General features: G+C 46.4%; 3 protein-coding genes across 4 annotated transcripts in view; 2 read left to right on the top strand and 1 right to left on the bottom strand.

Moving 5' to 3' along the window:
* Positions 1-508, bottom strand: part of DENND11 (DENN domain containing 11) — a 43,778-nt gene extending 43,270 nt beyond the window's left edge. Inside the window, exon 1 of one of the 2 annotated variants that reach the window (XM_056517764.1) lies at positions 196-508. In XM_056517764.1, the coding sequence (XP_056373739.1) occupies positions 196-406 (211 nt within the window). In that variant the 5' untranslated portion in view covers positions 407-508. The remainder of the gene's footprint in view (positions 1-195) is intronic. The other variant, XM_056517763.1, reaches the window with a different exon arrangement.
* Positions 509-540: 32 nt separating this feature from the next.
* The window catches only part of WEE2 (WEE2 oocyte meiosis inhibiting kinase), a 52,537-nt gene continuing 27,971 nt past the window's right edge, over positions 541-25,106 (top strand). The window contains exon 1 of the mRNA XM_056517762.1: positions 541-643. Coding sequence (XP_056373737.1) covers positions 625-643 — 19 coding nt within the window. The 5' untranslated portion in view covers positions 541-624. The remainder of the gene's footprint in view (positions 644-25,106) is intronic.
* On the top strand, positions 4,049-25,047 carry LOC130267684 (wee1-like protein kinase 2). Its single transcript, XM_056517765.1, has 7 exons — positions 4,049-4,894; positions 16,718-17,058; positions 17,320-17,513; positions 17,752-17,785; positions 18,988-19,160; positions 23,141-23,262; positions 24,417-25,047. Exons 2-7 carry the CDS (start codon positions 16,726-16,728, stop codon positions 24,710-24,712), a joined length of 1,152 nt encoding a protein of 383 aa, XP_056373740.1. The 5' UTR covers positions 4,049-4,894; positions 16,718-16,725; the 3' UTR covers positions 24,713-25,047.

Raw genomic sequence — 25,106 nt, 5'->3', positions numbered from 1 at the left:
ACAGCCATCCATCATACACACAGCCATCCATCATACATACACACATCCATCCATCATACACACACACAGCCATCATACATACACACAGCCATCCATCATACATACACACAGCCATCCATCATACACACACACAGCCATCATACATACACACACACATCCATCCATCCCAGACGTCGCTCCCCCGGCTGCACTCACCGCTCCTGGAATCGAATGTGACCACGAACACCGCCACGATGTGATCATCCTCCAGCTGGGGCAGGGGGCACAGCTCCCCCGGTGGGGTACGGCTCCAGCTCGTCCCATAGCCCCGGGGCCACTTGGCTTCCCGCTCCCCCTCCGGGACAGGACTCACTCCCGGCGCCTCGGCCCAGTCCAGGAGCGGAGCCCGGTCCGTGCGGCCGGCCATTCCGCTGAGAGCTGTCAGCAGCCCCGGGCGCCGGAAGTGAGGGGGAGGAGCCAACACCTGTGAAACCGCTCCATGTCCCCGTGTGTACGGGGAGAGACAGAATATTTTCACCACTGACGTCATTTCCGGTCAGGGCCAGAACATCTGTTGTGCCCAGAGCTGCCTGTCCTGGAGACACAAAGGGGATTGTCTGATCGTGACAAGAGGGGATTGTGTGTATGTGCCCCCATCTCCACGGTTTGTACACCCCCCAACTGTGTGCTCCCTGCAACCGGGGGACCTCTCCAAGACATCATGGGGTCTGTGATAAATTATTGATGAGGCCATTATAGTGTACGAACCAACAGCAACAACCTCAGACCCACACCTGCAACTCAGCACCAACCTGACACTCACCGACAGCCTGACACTCACCAACAGCCTGACACTCACCGACAACCTGACAGCCACCGACAACCTGACACTCACCGACAACCTGACACCCACCGACAACCTGACACCCACCGACAACCTGACACCCACCGACAGCCTGACACCCACCGACAGCCTGACACCCACCGACAGCCTGACACTCACCGACAGCCTGACACTCACCGACACCCTGACACTCACCGACAGCCTGACACTCACCGACAGCCTGACACTCACCGACAGCCTGACACTCACCGACAGCCTGACACTCACCGACAGCCTGACACTCACCGACAGCCTGACACCCACCGACAGCCTGACACCCACCGACAGCCTGACACCCACCGACAGCCTGACACCCACCGACAGCCTGACACTCAACGACAACCTGTCACTCACCGACAACCTGACACTCACCGACAACCTGACACTCACCGACAACCTGACAGTCCACCGACAACCTGACAGTCCACCGACAACCTGACAGTCCACCGACAACCTGACACTCACCTACAACCTGACACGACAACCTGACACTCACCTACAACCTGACACGACAACCTGACACTCACCTACAACCTGTCACTCACCGACAACCTGTCACTCACCGACAACCTGACACTCACCGACAACCTGACACTCACCTACAACCTGACACGACAACCTGACACTCACCGACAACCTGACACGACAACCTGACACTCACCTACAACCTGTCACTCACCGACAACCTGACACTCACCGACAACCTGACACCCACCGACAACCTGACACCCACCTACAACCTGACCACCACACACAACCTGACACTCACCGACAACCTGACCGCCACACACAACCTGACACCCACCTACAACCTGACCACCACACACAACCTGACACGACAACCTGACACTCACCGACAACCTGACACGACAACCTGACACTCACCGACAACCTGTCACTCACCGACAACCTGACACTCACCGACAACCTGACACTCACCGACAACCTGACACCCACCGACAACCTGACCACCACACACAACCTGACACTCACCGACAACCTGACCGCCACACACAACCTGACCGCCACTCACAACCTGACACCCACCTACAACCTGACCACCACACACAACCTGACACCCACCGACAACCTGACCACCACACACAACCTGACACCCACCGACAACCTGACCACCACACACAACCTGACACCGACAAACTGACCACCACACACAACCTGACCACCACCGACAACCTGACAGCCCACTGTTTCCCCACACTCCTGTCTCTGAGCTCTACAGGCAGTTCTTTTCACCTCATGGCTTGGTTTGTGACCTTGTATAGACCTTATACAATCTGTCCAAAGAAGAATTTACCACAAGTGACTCCACCCAAGGTGGAGAAACATCTCAAAGATGATGGAGAAATAGAAGGCAGCCAGAGCTAAATGTCATGTTTTATAGTAAAGGGTCTGAATACTTTTCGCCATCAGAATCAAGACTTCATGTAAACCCAAGTCTTGTCACGTGTGGTCTCTGAGCCCAGAATACAAAAGAGCTAAAGAGAGTCTCACGCCTACTGGAAGAATAGGTGAAAAGTCACGTCTATAAATAAAGCCAGCAAGCTGTGGGAAAAATGGGACACGATAAATAATATATAATGGGTGCTGTAAGTGTGCCAGCACGGGTGCCCGCCGTTACCTCCGCCTGTCCTTCATATCCACACGAGAACCACATAGCAACTAGATCTAGCAGAAGTCCAATGTCTTCAGATCCAACATTTTCCCCAATCTAATGGGTTATAGCTGCTATTTTCCAGAAACAGCACCACTCTTGTCCTCAGGTTGTGTGTGGTATTGCAGCTCGGTTCCATTATAGTGAGGAAAAAAAGTTTAAAAAAAAAAAGAAAACCCTGTGCATCGCCAGATTCTGACCCCTCTAACTTTTTGTCTTTCCAACTATGGAGCTGTGTGAGGACTTATTTTTTTTGCGCCATGATCTGTAGTTTTCATTGGTACCATGTTTGCTTAGATGGGACTTTTCGATTACTTTTTACATCATTTTTTTCTGGGGTGAGATCAAAAATCATCAATTCTGGACTTTTTTTTTTTTTTTTTTTTTACCTGACCAGTGTGCTTCCAGCTGTTGTCTCCCGTCCCCAGCCCCCACCTTCTGGGGTGAACACAAGTGACGGCCCACTCAACCAATCACTGGCCGCTGCCAGGACCCCATACACCCCCCCATCTGACCCTTATCCCCTGTCATGTGTATAGCAGATAAGTGTCTCATAAGTTCAGTTCCCCAGAGTACCAACTTAAGGGAACGTTCACACGAGCGGATTTTTTTGCGGGTTTTCCCTGTGTATTTGAAAGTGGGCGGGCTCTTCTCGGATGTCCGCAGCAGATTTTCCGCTATGAAATTTATGCTGCGGAAAATCCGCCACAGTCCCTACTGACTTCAATGGGGCTTGCGGCGGATTTTCCGCATCATAAATTCCACTGTGGAAAATCTGCTGCGGACATCCGAGAAGAACCCGCCCACTTTCAAATACGCAGCGGAAAACCCGCTAAAAAATCCACGTGTGCGAACGTACCCTTAAGGGGTATTTTGGCAAAAGACATCTTATCCCCTATCCATGTCTGATGCGGGAAGTCCCGGTGGTGGGCCCCCCGCAATCAGACATCTTATCCCCAATCCTTTGGAAAGGGGATAAGATGTCTTTGGCCGGAATACCCCTTTAAAGGGGTACTCCGGTGCTTAAACATCTTATCCCCTATCCAAAGGATAGGGGATAAGATGCCTGATCGCGGGAGTCCCGCATCTGGGGACGCCCGGGATCATGCACGCGACACCCCGTTTATAATCAGTCCCCGGAGCGTGTTCGCTCCGGGTCTGATTATGGTCGACCGCAGGGCGGGTGGCGTGTGACGTCACGCCTCCGCCCCCGTGTGACGTCACGCTCCGCCCCTCAATGCAAGCCTCCTGTCGGCTTGCATTGAGGGGCGGAGCGTAATGTCACACGGTGGCCGAGGCGTGACGTCACACGCCGTCGGCCCTGCGGTCGCCGGTAATCAGTCCCGGAGTGAACACGCTCCGGGCACTGATTACAAACGGGGTGCCGCGTGCATGATCCCGGGCGTCCCCAGCTGCGGGACTCCCGCGATCAGGCATCTTATCCCCTCTCCTTTGGAAAAGGGATAAGATGTTTAAGCACCGGAGAACCCCTTTAACCTATTTGTTGTGCAACAGAAAATTTCCCAGGAGACTGAGGCTGTGTTCACCTCCAGTAACGTTTTCCGGTAAGGGACCTCCAAATATGTGGAGCCCATTAATCTGCTAATGGCACTAGGTCATGATGCCAATATGACCTATGGTCACCAAAATGGAAAGTGTCCCCTGATGAATTTCCAAAAATATAAATCATGCAATTCCTGTCTCTGGGCATGACTATTTACCCAGAATTGTTTAGCGCTTGGTGGTACTTTGGCAACATCACAAAACAGTATACACAGGGATTCTATCCCCATAAGGACCAGGGGTTTTTCCACTTTCATTTTGCTCCTAAAAATCCATATGATGGCTTATTTTTTGCACCACCAATTCTACTTTGCAGTGACATCAGTCATTTTACCCAAAAGTCTTCGACGAAGCTTCATAACAGGAACAGCCTCTGTACATGCAAATTCTCTTTGAGATTGACAGTGGTTGGGACCTTAAGCAATTTTAGAGTCCTTAGACTGATATGCGCTGTTCCACTGGATTTAAGGGATTTATTTGCGGTCCAGTTGTCACGCTAGCTTTAGCGGGGATTAGTTTAGAACTCACGGTTTAGTTTAGGCTGAGGCCGGTAGGTTTTCTGGCCTAGCGTGTCTTTGAAAGTTGCGCAGATCTGTCCTGGTAGTCCGGCATCCACGAGAGAAGCTCCCTTATATGGGCAGGGGCTGGACTAGAGCTGATTGGTCCAATACTTCTGTCAATCACCTTCACATAGGATTATGGGTAACATGTGACCCAGGGACCTCCAAAAGGTCCTCCAACAGACCATAGAGGATTTAACATGGTCACATGACGGAAGGTCCTGCAACACTAACAAGGTAAGTACTATACATTATATTAAATATACATTATTATTAAATATGTACATAGAAACATCACAGAATTAGAAGAGAGGTGACTAGGGGCTGTCCCACCTGGGGAACCCTAGCTGAGCATAGTTACTCTGACTTTGGGGACCACCATACAAGGTACGGTATGCAATACGGTACCGGGACACCACACCTCCGAATGCTAGACTCAAAACTTTTGGACTCAAATGGCTTTTTGAGATATTTGATAAAATAAACTCTGTGGCCGACCCCCCAGTTGTCCAGCAAGAGGTTAATGGTTGTCAGTGTGTTTCTTTGACATGAACATACAGCAGAATAATACGGACAGTCGGATGTGGCTGCAGATTTATAGGCTTTGGCCTAGATACGCTGGACTTGACTTGTACTTGCTTTAATGTCCAGGAATCAAGAGAGAAAAATAGAGACTATAGCCCCTTATATATCAGGGGGGCTGGACTAAAGCTCATTGGTCGCTGGTTGCCTGTGCCCATGGAATTCTGGGTATCACGTGATCCCGTGCCCTTAGGAAGGTCCTATACAGGGTAAATATCCTAATAACCTCTGTACACAGTTTACATTAACTGTACAATAAGTATAGTAGATGTACATACTTAACCCCTTAAGAACCACAGTTTTTTTCCTTATTTTGCACTTTAGTTTTTCCTCGTCACCTTTTAAAAATCATAACCCTTTCAATTTTGCACCTAAAAATCCATACGATGGCTTATTTTTTTGCACCACCAATTCTACTTTGCAGTGACAGTCATTTTACCCAAAAATCTACGGCGAAACAGAAAGGAAAAATCATTGTGCGATGAAATTGAATTTAAAAAAAAATACGCCATTTTGTAATTTGGGGGGGGGGCTTCCGTTTCTACGCAGTACATTTTTCGGTAAAAATGACACCTTCTCTTTATTCTGTAGGTCCATATGATTAAAATGATACCCTACTTATGTAGGTTTGATTTTGTCGCACTTCTGGAAAAAAAAATCATAACTACATGCAGGAAAATGTATACGTTTAAAATTGTCATCTTCTGACCCCTATAACTTATTTTTCTGCATACGGACCATGTTTTGCGCTGTGATCTGAAGTTTTTATCGGTAACATTTTTATATTGATTGGACTTTATCGCTTTTTATTCATTTTTCTCATGACTTTGGAATTATTTTGCACTTACGCCATTGACCCTGCGGATTAATTATATATTTTTTATAGTACGGACATATGCGCACGCGGCGATACCACATATGTTTATATTTATTTTTATTTACATGTTTTTTTTTGTTTTGTTTTTATAAGTGGGAAAAGGGGTTGATTTTGACTTAAGGAAAGGGTTAAATCACATTAACTTTTTTTTTTTTTTTGCAATGTTATAGCCACCCATAGGGGGCTATAACATTGCCGGCACTGTTCACTGCAAAGCCATAGCTTTGCATTGATCAGTGTCACCGGCGGTCGATTACTCAAGCCTGACTCTCAGGCTTGAGCAATCAGTCGCCGATCGGATGCGCCGGAGGAAGGCGAGTGACCCTCCGCTCGCGTCCTAGCTGATCGGGACACCACATTTTCACTGCGGTGGTCCCGATCAGCCCCACTGAGCAGCCGGTAAGCTTTTACTTCCGTTTTAGATGCAGCGTTCAACTTTGAACACAGCGGCTAAAGGGCTAATAGCGCACGGCATCACTGCCACGCGCTATTAGCCCTGGCTTCAGTTACATGCCGGGACCGACCCGATATGACGCGGGGTCACCGCGTGGCCCCGCGTTATTGCGCGGGAGCCGGCCACGGACATATACGTCTGGTCGTTAAGGGGTTAATATACAAGACAATACCATAGGGGGGAACCCTGCAAGAGAGCCCTGTGGACTTGAAGGACTCTTGCTGAAGGGACTTTAGGACTGTACAGAACCATGTTCTGTACCGGGACACCACAAAATGGTTTATAGCCAAATGTCTCATTATGAAGGGCATTGTAGCTGGGACCTTTTGAGATACCCCAAACAAAGCTGATAGGGTGTTCTGAGAACACTTATTGTGAAGTAATGTTTATGAGAATATAGGTTAGTGTGGAATATTACAGATCCATCGAAATGGCTGCTGTTACGTTAAAAAAGTGCAAGGAGTATGAGGAACAACCTAACAAGTCTATGTGCAATTCTAAAGCTCTAATATCAGAACAACGTGTTATGGCTGATACGGTGCACGGCTAATATGCAGAGTGTAAATGTAAAATATATTTGTGTTTTGCACCATTTTATATTAAATAATGTTATTTTGGTATTCAGGGTTAATCTTTGCATGCATTTGCTTAAAGGGGTACTCCGGTGCTTAGACATCTTATCCCCTATGAGGACCCCCGGGATCTTGCACGCGGCACCCCGTATGTAATCAGTCCCCGGCGCGTGTTCGCTCCGGGTCTGATTACCGGCGACCACACGGCCGGCGGCGTGTGATGTCACGCCTCCGCCCCCGTGTGACATCACGCTCCGCCCCTCAATGCAAGCCTACGGGAGGGGGCGTGACAGCTATCACACCCCCTCCCGTAGGCTTGCATTGAGGGGGCGGAGCATGACGTCATATGGGGACGGAGTCGTGAGGTCACACGCCACCGGCCGTGTGGTCGCCGGTAATCAGACCCGGAGCGAACACGCGCCGGGGACTGATTACAAACGGGGTGCCGCGTGCAAGATCCCGGGGGTCCCCAGCGGATAGGGGATAAGATGTCTAAGCACCGGAGTACCCCTTTGTCATCTTTGTCATGCGTTCTGACTAGATCAAAATGAAGCAATCGGCAGTCAGCCCTTACTTGGAAGCATAATGTGAAATGCACCCCTTCCTGTCCAGGTGTAAGTCTCTGATTCTCACTTATTCTGTCGGCCATGGCGTCTTCTGCTCTGAGAGACGAGCTGGACTGTTCCATCTGTCTGATCACTTATACAGATCCTGTAATGCTGAGATGTGGACACAACTTCTGCCGGGTCTGTATTGATCGTGTGCTGGATACACAGGACCAGTCTGACTATCAATTTAGGAAAGGGGAACAGGAACTTCATGACATTTATATATAAAAACACCGAAACCAATAACTTTTTTTTTTAAATGTATTTATTTTTTATTTAAAATATCAAAATAATTGTTACATACAGAAAGACACGCAGCGTTATGTACCCCGAGCCTGTGGTACAAGTCAGCATGTGTGTCAACAACTATTTTACAATTTCTCCGATGTGGCTTAAAGGGGTACTCTGTCCCCGAGACATCTTATGGATAGGGGATAAAAGGTTTCACCGCGGGGGTCCCGCCGCTGGGGACCCCTGCAATCTTGTATTCGCCAGCCACCTGTTTGAGCTGCACCCCGGCCCCCCCGCTATGCAAGTCTATGGGGGGGGGGGGGGGGGGGAAACTATGCTGTCTAGTGTGTGTGTGTGTGTGTGTGTGTGTGGTGGGGGGGGGGGGGGGGCTGGAGGTGATGAGGATACAGGGGGACATGATAAACAGCCCCATGATGTAGATGATCTGGATGTGACTGATCTCAGACACATTCCGCGACACAATATCAGGTATAAGGAGAGGAATCTGTGGTACGTCTCGGGGGGGGGGGGGGGGTGTAGGGTAGCTGGGGTGTTGCTGAGTAGGTATCAGGGGTTTATTAACCCTTGTCACTCGTGACGCCAGGGTGAGGGTTAAATGCTGAGCCTATAGTCATGCTTCCCAAGAGCGATAGGTGAATGCAGAATAACGGATTGTCCACAACCAGTGCTTAGCTGAAAACTTGTAGAAACTTTACTGAAGATTTTCTGTAACATGCAGCAGTAACAGTCCAGATAACAGAGTCTATATACAGCTGAAGCAGCGATTGACAGGTGGTTGGGAACTTGTAAGTTCTCTTTAGTTTAGGAGGATTTTTGTAGCATAGATCCGATGGATTTAGGGGTAGGTTTAGGTCCTTGCGGAGAAAGCGGGGAATTGTAAGAACTCAGTCTTTAGGGTAGGCTGAGGCCGCAAGGCTTAGGCCTAGTAATTGTCTTTGTAAGTTGCGGAGGTCCTACCTCATCCAATGTCAGCAACCCAAGAGAGCGATTAATGGCTGCAGCTCCCTTATATGGGCCGGGGCTGAGCAGTTTTGGATTGGTCCATACAGCTGTCACTCACCGTTACATTGGATTGTGGGTGAACACCTGACATAAGAACCACCAAAGGTCCTTCAACAAACCATAGAGTTCTAAACACTGAGTCACATGACCTAAGGTCCTGCAACGCTAACAGGTAGGCATTTAAATATTCATCCAAATATACAGGGCAATAAACTTTCAGACGCTGTGAGCAGAGCTCCGGCAGGCAGGGCAGTGGAGAACCCCTTTAAAAAGCGATACAACAGTAGAGCATTAAATAGGTTATAAGACATGGGTACGGTTTGGATAGTATTGACTTACAAAATAAAGTGCACTGCGTAAAAACTAACCCCCCCCCCCCCCCCACCCCACCCCAAATCCCAAAAAACTTGCTAAATTGCTGTTTACCTTTGCTGCTTCTACTGGCCTTTTATATCCAAAAAACACATCCCCTATATCTGGTATAAGTAGGGGGCTCTATGAGGAGGGTCCTGCAGACATAGAAGGAGATTCTTATCGGCTGTTTCCTTCTATCAGACGACCTGAAAACTGCAACATGGACACAACGGAACCAGAATTGTCCAAAAAGATTCTAGGATTATTCTCCGGTCATTACTGGGATGTGGAGACCAATGGGTCACTGGACTGGATGATGGGTGGGTGGGGGATGTGTTATCCCAGTAAGGGGCGCCCATCACTTTAGATACAAGTCCTGGGTCTGTTGAGGTTTCACAATTTACGTTCAGTGATCCGAGTAGGTAACAGGTTCTCTTTACTGTAATAGACATCTCTAGTGATAGATTCAGGATTCATCTGGTATTGTGAGGCTGGGCGGCCATCAGACACGTACACACCTTCACGGCCACCTTCTGCTGCACGGGGGAAAAATGTATAATATAATAGTGTTTTATCATCAAGAGGTTAAAATATATCAGCAAGCAAAACAACTGCACAGCGATGCATTTTATTAAAGGGGTACTCCGGTGCTTAGACATCTTATCCCCTATCCAAAGGATAGGGGACAAGATGCCTTATCGCGGGGGGGGGGGGGTCCTGCCGCTGGGGACCCCCGGGATCTTGCACACCGCACCCCTTTATAATCAGACCCTGGAGAGTGTTCGCTCCGGATCTAATTACTGTCGATCACGGGGCCGGAGCATTGTGATGTCACGGCTCCGCACCCTCAATGCAAGCCTATGGGAGGGGGCGTGACAGCTCCAGAGTCTGATTATAACGGGGTGCGGCGTGCAAGATCACAGGGGTCCCCAGCGGCGGGACCCCCGCGATCAGGCATCTTATCCCCTATTCTTTGGATAGAGGATAAGATGTGTAAGTGCCGGAATACCCCTTTAAGAGTTTAGTCTCTTTGCTAGTATACATGCATTGATATCAGGACTCATTAGGGGAGATTCATCAAACCCTGTGTGGAGGAAGGGTGGAGCTGTTGCCCAAAGCAACCAGATTGCTTAAAAAAAAAAAAAAAAAAAAAAAAAAACACAACCACACGCGCAACCACACACGCGCAACCACACACGCGCAACCACACACGCGCAACCACACACACACACGCAACCACACACACGCAGTGTGTAAAAAAGTTAAAAAAATAAAGCTTATTAAAATTCCGACCCCTAAACACATTCATAAACCACAGACACAGGCAGATAAAGAGTCACCATTTGGTTACCAGGTTTAAGGACCAGCAGCGGAGTGCTCCCATACACTGAGCGGTTTTCTCTTTCTGCTGGACTTAATTGTTTTTTCTACCAGAGTACTCCTTTGTTTTCAAATCAACCGGTGCCGGAAAATTATACAGGTTTGTAAATTACTTCCATTTACAAATCTTAATCCTTACAGTACTTAGCTGCTGTATGCTTCAGTGGAAATGGAGTTCTTTTCAGTCTGACCACAGTGCTCTCTGCTGCCATCTCTGTCCGTGCCAGGAACTGTCTAGAGCAGGATAGACAGGTGTCAGCAGAGAGCACTGTGGTCATATTAAAGAACTACACAACTTCCTCTGGAGCATACAGCAGCTTATAAGTACTGGAAGGATTAAGATTTTTATATATATATATATATATATATATATATATATATATATATATATATATATATATATAGAAGTAATTTACAAGTCTGTATAACTGACACCAGCTGATCTGAACACATTTGTTTTCCCATGATGTACCCCTTTAACAAAGAGTCAGATTAGGAAATAGAAGAAAACTGACCTTGTGCTCTGTCAAAACCCTGATCAGGGAACACAAGCGAGTACAAAAAAATATATATATATAAAAATGTAAAAAAAAAATATAAAACCCTGAACATAGCACAAATTCTGCAAATTTCACAAACATAGGACAAAAATCCATATACCGTATATACTCGAGCATAAGCAGAAAACGCCCCCCTCTTATACTCGAGTGAACTCTCCGCCTGTCAATCCCTTCTCAGTGCTCTTCAACCTGCGGACCTCCAGATGTTGCAAAACTACAACTCCCAGCATGCCCGGACAGCCTTTGGCTGTCCGGGCATGCTGGGAGTTGTAGTTTTGCAACATCTGGAGGTCTGCAGGTTGAAGACCACTGATGAAGGGATTGACAGGTGGTGATGATGAAGGGGGGGATGATGACGATGGTGATGATGACAGGGGTGTTAAAGGGGTATTCCAGGCAAAAACTTTTTTTTATATATATATCAACTGGATCCAGAAAGTTAAACAGATTTGTAAATTACTTTGATTAAAAAAAATCTTTATCCTTCCAATAGTTATTAGCTTCTGAAGTTGAGTTGTTGTTTTCTGTCTAACTGCTCTCTGATGACTCACGTCCCAGGAGCTGTCCAGCTCCTATGGGGATATTCTCCCATCATGCACAGCTCCCGGGACATGACATCAATGAGCAGTTAGACAGAAAACTTCAGAAGCTAATAACTATTGGAAGGATTAAGATTTTTTAATAGAAGTAATTTACAAATCTGTTTAACTTTCCGGAGCCAGTTGAGATTATATATATATATATATAGTTTTTTTTTGCCTGGAACACCCCTTTAATGACGGGGGTCTGGATGATGACATAGGTGGGGGAGGGGGGGGGGGGGGATCATGTATTTCCCACCCTAGGCTTATAGTCGGGTCAATTTTATGGGGGGTGAAATTGGGAGCTTCAGCTTATACTCGAGTATATACAGTATTCACAAATTTGACTAACCACACACCCCCTGGACCTCCCCCCTCACCCGTAGAGCCTTAAGGGGGAAATAATAATCTACACCTGACTTGTTTCTTTGAGCCGTTTCCTCCATATTCAGTTCACCAGACAGAGAAACATTAATCAGATAGTAAGCAGAGAAAACGTTCCGCCATCCTGCTGACCTTTTATATCCAAACACATCCTCCCCCCTCCCCTCTCTATACCGCCCTCTGGTCCACAGCCGACAAATCACATCACATCCGGGGAGGAGTTCGTGAAAAACCCTCAGGTGGAGATAAAAATAGAGCAGATTTGTGCCAAAAACAGCCCCGCACCTGTCACCAGGTTGTAAGTTGTGGTGAGGGCAGATGGAATTAAAGGGGTACTCCGGCGCTAAGACATCTTATCCCCTATCCAAAGGATAGGGGATAAGATGCCTGATCTTGGGGGTCCCGCCGCTGGTGACCCCCGTGATCTTGCACGCAGCACCCCGTTATAATCGGTCCCCGAAGCGTGTGCGCTCCAGGTCTGATTACTGTCGATCACGGGGGCCGGAGCATTGTGATGTCACGGCCTGGCACCCGTGTGATGTCACGCTCCGCCCCCTCAATGCAAGCCTATGGGAGGGGGCATGACAGCTGTCATTGAGGGGGCGGAGCATCACATCACCAGTAATCAGACCCGGAGTGAACATGCTCCGGGGACTGATTATAACGGGGTGCTGCGTGCAAGATCACGGGGGTCACCAGCGGCGGGACCCCTGCGATCAGGCATCCTATCCCCTATCCTTTGGTTTGGGGATAAGATGTCTTAGCGCCGGAGTACCCCTTTAACCCGCATAGCCATCACGCCTCCTCCCATAAACATGAATGGAGGGGGAGTGGCGGCCGCGTTCGCCAGTCATCGGGCACAGAGCAGAGTTCGCTCCGTGCACCGCGTGACAGGGGTGTCGCAGCTGAGATCGCGGGGGACCCCAGCAGTGAGACCTCCGCGATTAGACATCTTATCCCCCTATCCATTGAATAGTAACCAATCAGATCGCTTTTACGGGCCTCTTTAAAAATGAAAGAAGCGATCTGATTGGTTGCTATGGGCAACTGCACCACCCTTCCTCTGCACAGGTTTTGATAAATCTCCCCGTGTTCCTGCCCCATTAACCGTATCCACCGGCGTTCTTTCTATTTCATAAGAGCTACAGCCCCCGTCCCTTTAAAATAGCGGCTACATCCCCAAAATAAAATAGCGGCTACATCCCCAAAATAAAATAGCGGCTACATCCCCAAAATAAAATAGCGGCTACATCCCCAAAATAAAATAGCGGCTACATCCCCAACTGAGTCACTAGCGGACTCCATACGGCCATAGAGATGAATGGGGTCCGCTGCTCCCATTAGCAGTTTACGTCAGCTTCTCCTTTATGACGGGATGCCGATGGATACAGTGGCAGGACCGCAGTGTGATCATACCTTAAAGGGGTACTCCACTGGAAAACTTATTTTAAATCAACTGGTGCCAGAAAGTTAAACACATTTGTAAATCACATCTATTAAACAAATCTTAATCCTTGATCCACAGGAAGTTCTTTTCTTTTTGAATTTCCTTTCTGTCTGACCACAGTGCTCTCTGCTGACACCTCTGTCCATTTTTTCTTCTGACAAAAAAAAAAACGGAAGAAAAAAACGGATACAGTAAATTTAACATTGAAGTCTATGGAAAACGGATGAGCCTTTAATGTCATCCGTTTGCATCCGTTTTTTCAATCCGTTTTTACTTCTGATATTAATTGAACAATAACGGATCCAATTGGATCCAAACAGATAACATCCGTTATTGTCCTTTTTTTTTTTTAAGTCCGTTTTTTTTTTTTTAAAGGGAGAAAAATGGGACGGGTCTAGTCGGCCGTGTAAACGCAGCCTTAGAGGAACGCTTAAAAAATGCAGTTTGAATGCGCCCTAATAATAATTTCAGCCGTGATGATTGAACCCTGTACACAATTGTGCAAGACCGTACCACCACATGCTGCGGCCCATTTGTATGCACCATTGGCGGACATTTTTTTCTTACAGAAAACTGGAAAATCATATCCTGGTTTAGAAGCAGAAAATACATCAGATAGGGGTGAAGACGAAGTTATAGATTGCGGGGGGGCCCGACCGCCTGGACCCCCGTGATCTCCTGTACGGGGCTGCAGCAGTATTCTGGAAGGGGGCGTTCTGTCCCGCAAGCGGAAATTCAGAAGTGTGAATAGACCCTTAAAAATAGGGGACTCTGTTTGGCCATAGAAGTGAATGGGGTCCGCTGCTCCACGTAACAGGATACGGCATTCCGTTTTGCTGCCAGATACGATTAATGGGGGGGAGGAGTTCGGTGTAAACCGAGCCTAACAACAGCAGAAACGCGATGTGCTCGTTCCCTGACGGAGACAAAAACGTGGTGTGAACCGAGCTGTAGCCTTTCTACTATTCCCATTCCAGCAAACAGGAGGTTAACAGGGAGGGGTGCTCAGGTAGAGGAGCCACTGACAGGTGTTTGGAGTATCCCTACAGACATTATATAACAAGGGCTCAGGAGGGCCTGGGTCTTTTTTATTTTTTGCCCAGCGGAGGATGGGAGTAGCTGGTAAGTAAAGGATTTGGGAGGACAAAAAAATGTACTGAACTGTGTGAGTTTGGTTAAAAAGTCAGAGCTGAAAATGTCAAAAAAAAAATATTGCACATGGTGGAGGGTAAATGGCGTCCAATATGAGGTTATGTACATTTTTGGGCCTTAGGGTGGAACATGGATTGGGCCCGTATCATTAAATGTGGCCTGATGTGAAGCTGGTGAACACCGCCACAGCCTATGCTCCCAACATACAAGGACCTGGTGCTTGTCTGCTCCAAACTAATCGCCTTGGTTTAACCCAACATTAACCCTTTCTGAATTGAATCATCTTTTTTTCTGTAAACCCCTAACTATATTTTTATTATACAAAGTGCTGTATACATATTTTTTTACACGTTTCTTTTTTTTTGTTTTTTTAGGACCATTTGTCCTGTGTAATGTCCCTTTTTTAAGTTGTACCTAAAACATAAAGACAAAGCAAGAAAATGGGTTGAAATGGAGGAGTAAAAAGCTATTTTTCAATTTTTTTTGGGGGGGGGGGGGGGGGGGTTGGTCTTACAGTGCACATTATGGTTATACCCCTATGTATGGAGGTTATTTTTTTTTTTAAATATTAAAGCCATTGCTCTGCCCCCCTTTCCCCATATAACTATTCTGTTTTTTTTTTGTTGTTGTTGTTTTTTCGCCCCAACTACAACTCCCAGCATGGCCCGTACAGTCCTAAGGGCAGTGTTTTCCAAACAATGTCTCCAGTTGTTGCATGCTAGCATGCTGGGAGTTGTAGTTTTGCAACAGGTGGACACACTTTGCAAAACACTGCCCTAGAGGACTTTCATGGGCAATTTTTAGATTGCTTATACAGTGTGTGACTGTGTGACTGTAACTATTCGCAGGCGTGACTATTCGCGAATATGTGCACATGCAAATATATATAGGCAAAATATGTGTGCGGATATATGTGTGCGGATATATGTGTGCGGATATATGTGTGCGGATATATGTGTGCGGATATATGTGTGCGGATATATGTGTGCGGATATATGTGTGCGGATATATGTGTGCGGATATATGTGTGCGGATATATGTGTGCGGATATATGTGTGCGGATATATGTGTGCGGATATATAGCGAATATATGCGTGCGAATATATAGCGAATATATGCGTGCGAATATATAGCGAATATATGCGTGCGAATATATAGCGAATATATGCGTGCGAATATATAGCGAATATATGCGTGCGAATATATCGCGAATATATGCGTGCGAATATATCGCGAATATATGCGTGCGAATATATCGCGAATATATGCGTGCGAATATATCGCGAATATATGCGTGCGAATATATCTGTGCGAATATATCGCGAATATATCTGTGCGAATATATCGCGAATATATCTGTGCGAATATATCTGTGCGAATATATCTGTGCGAATATATCTGTGCGAATATATCGCGAATATATCTGTGCGAATATATCGCGAATATATCTGTGCGAATATATCGCGAATATATCTGTGCGAATATATCGCGAATATATCTGTGCGAATATATCGCGAATATATCTGTGCGAATATATCGCGAACATTTCTGTGCGAATATATCGAAAACCCGAATATTTCTATGCGACTATTTCTGTGCGAATATTTGCGTGTGCGAACATGCGGATATGCGAAATTCGATAATCTAGGACGAATATTCATCTATATATTCACAAAATTTGCGAATTCGAATATGGCGAATGCCGCTCCTCCCTAATAACCACTCTGGGCTGGGCCCCCATGTTAAGACCCCCTAGGTTGCCTGCATGGTATGTCTACCCTTGTATTCTGCCATTTCTTTGTACCACATGTCACCTTTATACAACCCCCCCCCCCCCACCCCCCCCCCCCCGCAGACCTGACGATGCACACAATGGCACATGATTCTGGAGTGGTGCAGAAGCTGGACTTCTCTAGCGGTGAGGAAGAGGACAGTGTAAGCAATGAGCGTGTGAAAGGTTCTCCGCAATCAGAAGAGGCTGAGGATACCCTCACCTGGAGGAGCCATAAGAGCCCCTACCCCGTCACTCCTCAGAGGAACCAGAGGGGGCTCTCCCCATCCCAGGAGGACGCCAGCCCTGATAGTGACTGCTCTCCTCCAGCAAAGCTGTTTGCTGAGGGAGAATGTCCAGGGACCCCTCTACATTACAGCACATGGAAGAAGCTGAAACTCTGCGACACGCCGTACACCCCAAAGGTATGGAAAACCCTTTTAGAGGGAGGGAGACTTTACTTTTTTTAGAGGGACCAGGGGTTTATCTATTACAGAGGTCACATAATTAATTTTTTGAATCAGAGAATGTAGAGGCTCTTGTGCTTACCTGTTTTATCAGATATGGCAGGCACGAGTTTTCAGCCATAGCGATTCTATCACAATCACAAACCTGGAAGTTGTAGTCGACCACTGCTCTGACCTGAGGCTTTACCACAAGGGTTAATTGTTACTTTCTCCCCGCAGAGTTTGCTGTACAAGAACCTCCCGTCACCCGGCGGGCGGGTGCCCTGTAGAGGGCAGAGGCTTCTGAGGTTTGCTGCTGGCACAGGTGCTGGATTGGAAGACCCGGCGCTGGTCAACATTAACCCTTTCACCCCTGAAACGTATCGACAAATGCAGCTTAACTCGAACGGCAAGAGGAAGGCGGAACATTGCAGGTGATTAAATATGTAGGGTGTGTGGGTACTTGTAGTCCTCCCAAAGTGAGTTTTTCTTTTTTTTTTTTTTTTCAGGATAGGATCAGGTATGGGATAGGGATGCGACCCTGCTCAGTTGTTCTGCTTGGTTTGGGTATCAACCATAATCACAATCACAGGAGTTAATATAATGTTGTCCTAATCAGTGTGTGTATTTTTTTTTCCCCCCTTATCTACTGATCCACCATTTAAAATACAGAGACAGAGAAGTTTCCGCAGGACATCCTTCTAAGGTGTGTATGACTTTAAGGAAAAACTTGGCTCAAAATTTGTCCCCTTAAATTGCATTAAATTAAAGGGGAACTACGGTGGAAAACTTTTTTTTTATTCTTTATTTATTTTTTTTTATGAACAAAACAGATTTGTAAATTACCTCTATTAAAAAAAAACGTAATCTTTCCAGTACTTATTAGCTGCTGAATACTACAGAGGAAATGCTTTTCTTTTTGGAACACAGAGCTCTCTGCTGACATCATGACAACAGTGCTCTCTGCTGACATCTCTGTCCGTTTTAGGAACTGTCCAGAGCAGCATATGTTTTCTATTGGGATTTTCTTCTACTCTGGACGGTTCTTAAAATGGACAGAGATGTTAGCAGAGAGCACTGTGTTCCAAAAAGAAAAGAATTTCCTCTGTGGTATTAAGCAGATAAGTACTGGAAGGATTAAGATTTTTTTAATAGAAGTAATTTACAAATCTGTTAAACTTTCTGGCACCAGTTGATTTAAAAAAAAAATAATTTCCACAGTAAAGAAGCACTTTAAAGAAGCACTTTTTTATTGCCTATATCATGCACAATCACTAGTCCTAAAGTGCCATCTGTTTTATTCCAGCACAGTTGCGTCCATGCTTTTATTTATTGTAACTTGGTCATATGACCACCAGCCTGACAACAACCCTGCACCCCCTGGAAAAGGTCAGTCCTGGGTCAGCTGACTTTCTATCAGATTCCTTCTGGTCCCTCACACACCTCCCAGCTGCTGCTATCTCTGTGATCAGAATATATATAGTAGTTATACACCTCCCCTAAGGCTGCGTTCATATATTTATTTTATTTTAAGCTGGGTATAACTATTTATACTTATCCCATAGAGATAACAGCAGCAGCAGATAGAGCTGGAGGGGAGGTGTATAACTACTATATATCCTGATTCCATAGAGATTGCAGCAGCAGTATACAGATAGAGCTTGGAGGAGGTCTGGCATCTGCAGGAGGGATCTGATAGGGGATGTCATCCTGTAGTTAACAGTAACTAAACACTGATTTTATGTGGGTTTGACTGGTAATCAAATGTCCCAGCTACAATAATAAAATGCATAGATGCAGCAGTGCTAGAATGAAACAGACGGTGCTGTAGGACTAATGATGGTGATTGGGTTGGTTTAGTTTGCCCATATAATGCACAGTGTTTCCAAAATGTTTGCTCCATCCCAGAGGTTTTTACTACGTGAAACAAACATGGTGTCTCGATACAAGACGGAATTCCTGGAGATCGAGAGGATCGGGGCAGGGGAGTTCGGAGCAGTTTACAAGTGTGTGAAGAGACTGGACGGCTGCATCTACGCCATAAAGCGATCAAAGAAGCCGCTGGCGGGATCCACTGACGAGTGAGTAATCGCACTTGTTGTATGGGCGGCTGTGGGGTTTTCCTTTAAAGCAGGACCCCAAATTTACATAAAATACCTATTTTAATGAGGTTTTTCAAAATAACCACGGTATAGACCAGTGGTCTTTAAACCATGGCCCTCCAGATGTTGCAAAGCAACTGGTAGAGAACAACATAAAAAATAAGACTTTACCAATCCTATGCCAGAAGAAACAAAGCAATATATCAGTGCTTCCCAAACAGGGTGCTGCCAGGTGTTGCAAAACTACATCTTCCAGTATGCCCGGACAGCCGTTGGCTGTCCGGGCATGCTGGGAGCTGTAGTTTTGCAACAACTGGAAGAACTGCAATAGATCCTAAAGTTAGATCAGATGTAGACCCTAGAGAGGATGTTAGATCAAATGTAGACCCTAGAGAAGGCGTTGGATCTGATGTAGACCCTAGAGAAGGCGTTGGCTCTGATGTAGACCCTAGAGAAGGTGTTGGATCTGGTGTAGACCCTAGAGAAGGTGTTGGATCTGGTGTAGACCCTAGAGAAGGTGTTGGATCTGATGTAGACCCTAGAGAAGGTGTTGGCTCAGATGTAGACCCTAGAGAAGGTGTTGGCTCAGATGTAGACCCTAGAGAAGGTGTTGGATCTGATGTAGACCCTAGAGAGGGTGTTGGATCTGATGTAGACCCTAGAGAGGGTGTTGGATCTGATGTAAACCCTAGAGAGGATGTTGGCTCTGATGTAGACCCTAGAGAAGGTGTTGGCTCTGATGTAGACCCTAGAGAAGGTGTTGGCTCTGATGTAGACCCTAGAGAAGGTGTTGGCTCTGATGTAGACCCTAGAGAAGGTGTTGGATCTGATGTAGACCTTAGAGAGGATGTTGGATCTGGTGTAGACCCTAGAGAAGGCGTTGGATCTGATGTAGACCCTAGAGAAGGTGTTGGCTCTGGTGTAGACCCTAGAGAAGGCGTTGGATCTGATGTAGACCCTAGAGAAGGTGTTGGCTCTGGTGTAGACCCTAGAGAAGGCGTTGGATCATGTGTAGACCCTAGAGAAGGTGTTGGATCTGGTGTAGACCCTAGAGAAGGTGTTGGATCTGATGTAGACCCTAGAGAAGGTGTTGGATCTGATGTAGACCCTAGAGAAGGTGTTGGCTCTGAGGTAGACCCTAGAGAAGGTGTTGGATCTGGTGTAGACCCTAGAGAAGGTGTTGGATCTGATGTAGACCCTAGAGAAGGTGTTGGATCTAGTGTAGACCCTAGAGAAGGTGTTGGATCTGATGTAGACCCTAGAGAAGGTGTTGGATCTGGTGTAGACCCTAGAGAAGCAGTTGGATCTGGTGTAGACCCTAGAGAAGCAGTTGGATCTGGTGTAGACCCTAGAGAAGTTGTCTTCTCTAGGATCTCCATTGAATCAACAACTTCTCTAGGGTCTACATCAGATCAACACCTTCTGTAGGGTCTACATCAGATACAATGTCTTCTCTAGTGTCCATGTGATAGCCTGGGGGATGTAGGGTATGGGGAGTGTAGCTGTGCAGTAATTAAAGGGTGCTTGTTAACCCTTGCTATTTGTGACGCCAGGGTGAAGGCTCCTCAGTAATTCTTGTCCTACCGCCACCCTTCCCAAGAGCGATGGGGAGGTAGAGAATAATAGAATGTCCACAACCAGAGAGTTTTCTGAAACAGGTATAACTTTTACTGAAGATTTTCTGCAAGCTTCATAAACTGAACAGTCTCTATGCATACAACTTCTTTCTCTGGAGATTGACAAAGGTTGGGACTTTAGCAATTTAGAGTCTTTAGGTATTAGGCGCTGTTCCACTGGATTTAGGGGATTTAGTTGCGGTCCAGTAGTCACGCTAGCATTAGCTAGGGTTGCTTAGAACTCACGGTTTTAGTTCTGCTGAGGCCGGTAGGTGTTGAGGCCTAGCGTGTCTTTGAAAGTTGCGCAGATCCGTCCTGCTAGTCCGGCATCCACGAGAGCAGCAACCCAAGAGAGCGATAACTAGCTACAGCTCCCTTATATGTGCAGGGGCTGGACTAGTGGTAATTGGTCCATACTTGTGTCAATCACCATTACAAAGATTTGTGGGTAGCACCTGACCCAAGGACCTCCTAAGGTCCTTCAACATACCATAGAGCTTACTAACATGGTCACATGACCGAAGGTCCTGCGACGCTAAACAAGGTACTATACATTATATGAGATATACACTATTAAATATATACATGTATTAGCATTAAAGAATTAGACCCGATGTAGAGCAGATGTGGCCCCTGTAGAAGACGGTTGATCAGATGAAGACCCTGGAGAACATGTTAGAGCAGATATGGACCTTAGAGAAGATGTTGAATAGATGTAGATACTAGAGAAGATGTTGGATTAGAGCAGATGTGGACACTAGAGAAGGTGTTGGATCTGATGTAGACCCTAGAGAAGGCGTTGGATCAGATGTAGATCCTAGAGAAGACATTAGATTAGAGCAGATGTGGACACTAGAGAAGACATTGTATCTGATGTAGACCCTAGAGAAGGTGTTGGATCAGATGTAGATCCTAGAAAAGACATTAGATTAGAGCAGATGTGGACCCTGTAGAAGACAATTGATCAGATGAAGACCCTGGAGAACATGTTGGAACAGATAGACCCTATAGAAGATGTTAAATAGACGTAGATCCTAGAGAAGATGTTGGATTAGAGCAGTTGTGGACACTAGAGAAGGTGTTGGATCTGATGTAGACCCTAGAGAAGGTGTTGGATCTGGTGTGGACCCTAGAAAAGGTGTTGGATCAGATGTAGACCCCAGAGAAGGCGTTGGATCTGATGTAGACCCTAGAGAAGGTGTTGGCTCAGATGTAGACCCTAGAGAAGGTGTTGGCTCAGATGTAGACCCTAGAGAAGGTGTTGGCTCAGATGTAGACCCTAGAGAAGGTGTTGGCTCAGATGTAGACCCTAGAGAAGGTGTTGGCACAGATGTAGACCCTAGAGAAGGTGTTGGCACAGATGTAGACCCTAGAGAAGGTGTTGGCACAGATGTAGACCCTAGAGAAGGTGTTGGCACAGATGTAGACCCTAGAGAAGGTGTTGGCACAGATGTAGACCCTAGAGAAGGTGTTGGCACAGATGTAGACCCTAGAGAAGGTGTTGGCACAGATGTAGACCCTAGAGAAGGTGTTGGCTCAGATGTAGACCCTAGAGAAGGTGTTGGATCTGATGTAAACCCTAGAGAAGGCGTTGGATCTGGTGTAGACCCTAGAGAAGGTGTTGGATCAGATGTAGACCCTAGAGAATGTGTTGGATCTGATGTAGACCCTAGAGAATGTGTTGGATCTGATGTAGACCCTAGAGAAGGTGTTGGCTCAGATGTAGACCCTAGAGAATGTGTTGGATCAGATGTAGACCCTAGAGAAGGTGTTGGCTCAGATGTAGACCCTAGAGAAGGTGTTGGATCTGATGTAAACCCCAGAGTAGCTGTTGGATCTGATGTAGACCCCAGAGAAGACTTTTCCAATCCTATGCCACTAGTTCCCTGGTCCTCCAATGGTCTGTTTACCGAGCTCCAAAGATTACATGGTTTCGACACATTAGCGCTGCAACAAATTGGCGGATGCAGCAGTGCCACTGACGTGTCGACACTGCTGAAATTACAGCTATTGGCTGTGATGACACATCATCTTTGGAGCTGGGAAATTTAGCTCGTAGAGCTACAAGAAACCTGGGGGGGGGGGGGGGGGGGTACGGTACGGTGAGGTAGTCTATTTTTGACCAAAGCTGCAGGATCACCTATCTGACAATAATTTATCATGGATTAGAAATTGCAGCATGCAGTATCAAATGCCATTTTATGGAAATTGACTTTATTAGAGGCAACGCTTCAGAGCATGGAGGCACCATACGGTGACGTCACTCAAACGAGCACTTTCAAGAAATTCCTTTGTCAAGTTTTGTCACAAAAGCTTAGAACTAAAGTCCATTTCTGGTTGCAGGCAGCTGGCGTTAAGAGAAGTGTATGCCCATGCCGTGCTGGGCCATCACCCACATGTCGTGCGATATTACTCTGCCTGGGCAGAAGACACCCATATGATCATACAGAATGAATACTGCAATGGTAAGGCCGGGGAGATGCCGCACTATGGGTGATTACTGACTGGTTATAGGGAACACGTCGGCTATAGCAGGGTTTCCCAACCAGGGTACCTCCAGCTTCAACTCCCAGCATGCCCGGGAAGCCTTTGGCTGGGAGTTGTAGTTTTGCAACACTTGAAGGCATCCTGGTTGGAAAACACTGCACTATAGATTTGTCTTGCACTTAAAAGGTGCCAAATTGAGAGAACCTCTCGTGATCTTGTTAAATTTTATAATCCTCCCGGTTCACGGCACCCATCATGATAAACCACCCCCTGCCTTTATTTTTATTTTTTAAGGGTACCTTTCATAAAAAAAAAACTTGATATATTATAGATTAATGGATGCAGAATAACTTTCCAATAGCATGCTATTAAAAAATATACTTCTTTCTATTTAAAAAAAATAACCACTCTGGGTCTCCCTACCAGTCCTGGCCGCAAGCCTTTTTTAAATTTATTTATTTTTATAGATTTCAGACTCATGCTGGAGTCCTAAATCTCAGACTGCAGCCGGGACACAGACAAGCTCAGCACTGCTCCCCGGGAGCAGTGCTGAGCTTGTCTGTGTCCCGGCTGCAGTCTGAGATTTAGGACTCCAGCATGAGTCTGAAATCTATATAAAAAAAGGACTTGAAGGTCATTTTTTCAAAGTGGAAAATTAAATAGAAAGAAGCATATTTTTTAATAACATGCTATTAGAAAGTTATTCTGCATACATTAATCTATAATATATCAAGTTTTTTTTTAATGAAAGGTGCCCTTTTAGTTTTCTACCTTGATAATTCTCAGTGTTTTCTGCTCAGTCTGTCAGATTCACAGGCTAGGAAGGGGCATTACCTAGAAGATGTGACATCATCTGAAGCCATACAGGGGAGAACTTCCGCCCTCACTCTGCTACACACAACCCAGAGCAGTTCAGTGTGAGATGAGCTATGATTGGATAAGGCTGCAAACACACACACACCCCTTAGCATTTCCTGCTTTTGGACATCTGCTAGGCCAGCAAGAGTCCAAAGTCTGTGCAAAAGATGGGGGGAAAATGTGTCCTGGACAAATAGGGAGACACCTAGTGGCAGCTTTTTAAACACAAATGAAACATAGTAAAATTAATATTTTATTCTATACTGTTTGTCAGGTGGCAGCTTGCAGGACCTGATCACAGAGAACTTGAAGAGCGGGCAGCTGGTGATGGAGCAAGAGCTGAAGGAGATTCTTCTACAAGTGTCCATGGGGCTGAAGTATATACACAGCTCCGGCCTGGTGCACATGGATATTAAGCCAAGTGGGTACATTTTATTGCTTGTCAGCTCATCGGGGCTTCAGAAACGAATGATAGACTGCTCTGGTACCGCGCTCCACCCGGACCGGAGGATGCCGCACCGACAGCGCAAATGTCCTGCTCGAGATGGTGCTCAGTCTGGAGAACTGTAGTATAGTTGAATGTGAAAAGGCGGCAACTAGACGGCACTCACCATACAGTAGGATACTTTAATCTTCAGTTGCAAAACATGCAACACAGGTCAGGGAGTCAGACAGCGGGAGACGCACCGGTCGTCCCTGGTGCATCTCCCGAAGTTCTCTTCTTTTTGAATTTCCTTTCTGACCACAGTGCTCTGTCCATTTTAGGAACTGTCCATATTAGGAGCAAATCCCCATAGCAAACCTATCCTGCTCTGGACAGTTCCTGACATGGACAGAGGTGTCAGCAGAGAGCACTTGTGGTCAGACAAAGGAAATTCAAAAAGAGAAGAACTTGCTGTGGATAATACAGCAGCTAAGTACTGGAAGGGTTAAGATTTTTTAATAGAAGAAATTCACTAATCTT

Source organism: Hyla sarda, chromosome 4 (genome assembly GCF_029499605.1).
Source record: "Hyla sarda isolate aHylSar1 chromosome 4, aHylSar1.hap1, whole genome shotgun sequence".
Taxonomy (NCBI): Eukaryota; Metazoa; Chordata; class Amphibia; order Anura; family Hylidae; genus Hyla; species Hyla sarda.
This window is presented reverse-complemented; position numbering and strand designations above follow the sequence as displayed.

Coding starts and splice junctions, on each gene's coding strand:
- LOC130267684 (XM_056517765.1), top strand. CDS start 16,726: ATGCACACAATGGCACATGATTCTGGAGTGGTGCAGAAGCTGGACTTC. Junction 17,514..17,751: donor AGGAAGGCGGAACATTGCAG/GTGATTAAATAT, acceptor TTTAAAATACAG/AGACAGAGAAGTTTCCGCAG. Junction 17,786..18,987: donor CCGCAGGACATCCTTCTAAG/GTGTGTATGACT, acceptor GCTCCATCCCAG/AGGTTTTTACTACGTGAAAC.